Consider the following 3,751-nt stretch of genomic DNA (forward strand, 5'->3'; position numbering starts at 1 on the left):
AAAAAAAAAAAAAAAAACAAGAAAGAATGTGTGGCTAGATCCCCATGACAGAATGGGCAGACAGCAGCTTGGTGTAAACATTGCTGGTTCTCCTGTCGGTGCTGCTCACATGGGCCAGCTGGTTGAACAGTGCTCTGGGCCCCATGTCTACTAGCACTTCACATGCCCTCTTTCTGATATCAGGAGGACATTTTGTCGATACCCTGGTGAACCCTGAAAGGCCCTGTGGGCTAAGACATCAAGTATACAATCTGGGACTCAGTTCTGGGCCTCTCAGCAGCGAGGTGACCTCAGACAGTCTTTAACCTCTTTGTTTCTCAAGCACAGAACAGAAAAGCAAGCCCATGACACACACATGAAGATCACCCACATGAGGCACTTCGGCGCCGTCCTAGGCAAGCTGCAGGCTCTCAGGAGATGCTAGCTTCCACTAGTGTGCATTAGCACCGTGAGCTGACCCCCTACAGCACCTCTAAATCAATGAGCCACCTGGCTACAGAAAAAACGACAAGGCACGGATCAGGAGAGCTCAGCTGTTCCATGTGGTCATAGGGAAGAGTGAAGAGGTAAGAGGCTGGGGTGGCCCCTTCTTAGCCCTTGAGAAGTCTAACATCTGACGGGAAGAATAAAGAACATGATAGCAGGGGTTGTATGTTTGAAGAGGCTGAGGTAGAAGAACTGAGAGCTTGAGGCCCACCTGGGATAGAAAACAAGATCTTGTCTCACAAAACAAAGCAGGGCTGGAGAGGTGACTCAGCAGTTCATGGTGCCTGCTGCTATTGCAGAGTTCGATTCCCAGCATGTACAGGGCCGGACGCTCACAACCATCTGTAACTCCAGTCCTCGGCCCTCGCCTGGCCGCCAAGGGTTCCAGGCACACTCAAGGTACAAAGATATACACGGAGATAAAACACTCAACCGCACACATACAAGAAATAGATGAAATTGAACAAACAAACAGGGAGGGGGCATGGGGGGACTAGAGGGTTCGCTCAGCAGTTCACAGTACTTGCTATTCTTGCAGACCTAGATTCAGTGCCCAGCACCAACATGACAGCGTACTGTAACTCCAGCTCTGTGAGATCCACCTCCCCTTCTGCTCTCTACAGGCATATGAACGTCCACACACTCACAAGTGACAGTTCATAAACAACTAGGACTCTAGTTCCAGGAGGTCCCACACCCTTCCAGCCTTAGTGAACACTGCACACACGTGGTACATGTACATACATGCAGGCAAAATACTCATACACATAAAAAATAAATAAGTCTTTTTAAAAATCAATAATAAATTGTTTTAAAAGAAATACAAGCTGGGGCCGTAGCGCAAAAGTTTAGGGTTTACCCAGCCTGTTCCATGTCCTAGGTCCAAAAACTACAAAGAATAAAGAGCATATAAGGCTGTAACTGCGTAGCCAGAAATCCATGCCTTAGTTCTGTGTTGTTTTCCCTAGCTGTAAAATGGGAATAAACAACCTAATTTTAATGACTGGCCAGAAGAAACCAGATCAGGGAACAAAAATTACTCGTTGAGGACATGGTGCAAGTGATTGGCTGACTTGCAACCCAGCACAGCTGCTCGCGGACAGATCCGCAAGATTGGACTGTAGATGGCTAATGCAATCTTCCTAATTCTCCTTTATGACTTGGTTTTGTCTTGAGACAAGAGTGTGGCTAGACTGCCTAGGCTGTAGGCTCCCCATTCTTCTGCCTCTGTCTCAGAAATGCTGGGATAATGGGTGGGCTCTACCACTCCATTCTTTCTCCTTTAAATGGTCCCTCAGCTATCCAAACTGCCAACAGCAATTTGTTGCTTTTTGTTAGATAGTCTTGTATATTAAATTATTTATTTATCTGTTTGTTAAATACATAATTCTTTAAAATGAGCCATGCTCAAGCCAAACACTGGGCTTTATTTAAGGTAGGGTCTCACTGTGTGACTAGTCTAGAACTCTCAACGTAGAACAGGCTGTCTTCAGCCGCAGAGATTTTCCCGCCTCTGCCATCTGCCCTCCAAGTGCTGAGATTAAAGGTGTGCACCATTATGCCCCTTTTAAACATGTGCCTTTCTGTGATTTGCTCCCAAAATAAAGATTAGCCTCATCAACTCAAAGATTCAGTCAGCCATGCATCACTTCAGATGTCCTAGTTTCCCAGCCTGGTTACCTTTCAGGGGCCACGGTGGAGCGGGTGGGCTGGCTACTGTAAGCGTATGGAAAGAATTTCAGTTCTTATTTCTGGTTAAATATTCAAGGCTAGGAGAGCCGACTTTCAGAGGTCTCATGCCTCTGAAAAAGAATGTGTTGGGTCGGTATGTGAGAAATGCTCATGCGATAGCAACTGCCACAGCTTAAGTACTGGGAAAGCACCGGCAGCACGTTCCAGGAAGCCCAGGGACAAGGGCACGCTGGGACCCTAGGGCTGCCGGGGAAGGGGCCTGGCCGCCTCCTGCTGGCCCGCCACCTAACTGCACCGCATCCCCAGGCCATGCAGGGGTGGGGTAGGGTGACGACGCCTTTATTCCGCGGAAGGAGGGGCGTGCGGGTGGAGGATCGGTGACTCGGGCGAGCACCATGGGACCCGAGCCACCACCGTGGCCGGCCGGCTGGCTGGCGAGTCCTCGGATGCAAGAAATGCGCAGCCCAGAGCAAGCGGGGTGGGGTGCACCTTACTTCATCTCGCTCGTCCGGGAAGTGGCCGGGGCTGGCTAGCACGACAGGCAGCGGGGGCGCGGGGGTAACCTGCGACCCCCTGCCCGCGCCTCGTCCTCGGCAGGTGCGCGCCTCACGCGGGGCCGCGCCTCGCAGCCCCGAGAGCGCCGGGCGCGCGGCGAGAGCCCAGGGCGCGGGGCCAAGTTCAGCCCGGGACGTCGCAGAGTCGGACTGAGCAGCGTCAGGGCCCAGCGGGCAGGCCTCAGGCCACCGCGGCCCCGCGCCGCGCTCGCACGGCGCCAGGAGCGCGCGCAATGGGGCCTGGGGCGAAGCGCGCGCAGAGGAGGCGGAGCCTCAGGCATGGCACGCCCCCTAGCTCGCGGGCGCGGAGGAGGCGGGGTCTCCGAGTGCTTCCCTTGCTGTCCGACAGCTGATGCTCTTGTCTCTTGCTTAACTTGCATCCCCACGTCGGTTGTATCCTGGGTGGCAGAGAAGCGCGTGTACCCCTAGAGATGTTAGGGGTAGAGAAGGTGGTTGTGTGGTTGAGGAGCTTGAGAGGTTGAGCAGCGTCTCTGGTGTGTAGTCTCTGCCTTCTCCAGACTTCACGCTCCCCTATCTGTAGTGAAGTTTGGTCCACCCAGAGGAGTGAGTTAAACGCTGGGAGTGCACACATTTGCCACACCTTCACCAGTCAGTCCCAGATCTGACACCACCTAATGTACATGGTCTTGGGACTCTGTGCTCTTCTCTATAATTAAGGTAGTAGAAGTGTGGGCCGGAAATTGTCAAATGACAAGGCTTAGCTTGTGCCTGTGAGGCTATAAGCAAGCCAGGAAATAAAACAGGGCTCTCTCTCTAGAGAGTGGTAGGTGTTTAAAAGACATCTCCGCTCTTGGCTCCATCACACCCCTATCCATTTTGGTGCCCTGCCCCCAATCCCATGCCCATTTTCATTCTGACCCTATAGTGTCTCCTATGACTCTGACATTGAAGATGGCCTGCAGCTTCCCTCTGTGGTCCTTCGTCTCAGCAGGGCCCAAGCAACTTTGGGGTAATGAAGACAGGGTGCACTGACCTCCCTGAGTCTGAGGTGGGGACAT

At 52.6% G+C, this 3,751-nt stretch overlaps 1 protein-coding gene across 1 annotated transcript in view; it reads right to left on the reverse strand.

The window, feature by feature from the left end:
• H6pd (hexose-6-phosphate dehydrogenase/glucose 1-dehydrogenase) overlaps positions 1-2,946 on the reverse strand; it is a 29,152-nt gene extending 26,206 nt beyond the window's left edge. Inside the window, exon 1 of the mRNA XM_021200076.1 lies at positions 2,673-2,946. Coding sequence (XP_021055735.1) covers positions 2,673-2,677 — 5 coding nt within the window. The 5' untranslated portion in view covers positions 2,678-2,946. The remainder of the gene's footprint in view (positions 1-2,672) is intronic.
• Positions 2,947-3,751: the final 805 nt, after the last annotated feature.

This window comes from Mus pahari, chromosome 6, assembly GCF_900095145.1.
Source record: "Mus pahari chromosome 6, PAHARI_EIJ_v1.1, whole genome shotgun sequence".
In the NCBI taxonomy this organism is placed as follows: Eukaryota; Metazoa; Chordata; class Mammalia; order Rodentia; family Muridae; genus Mus; species Mus pahari.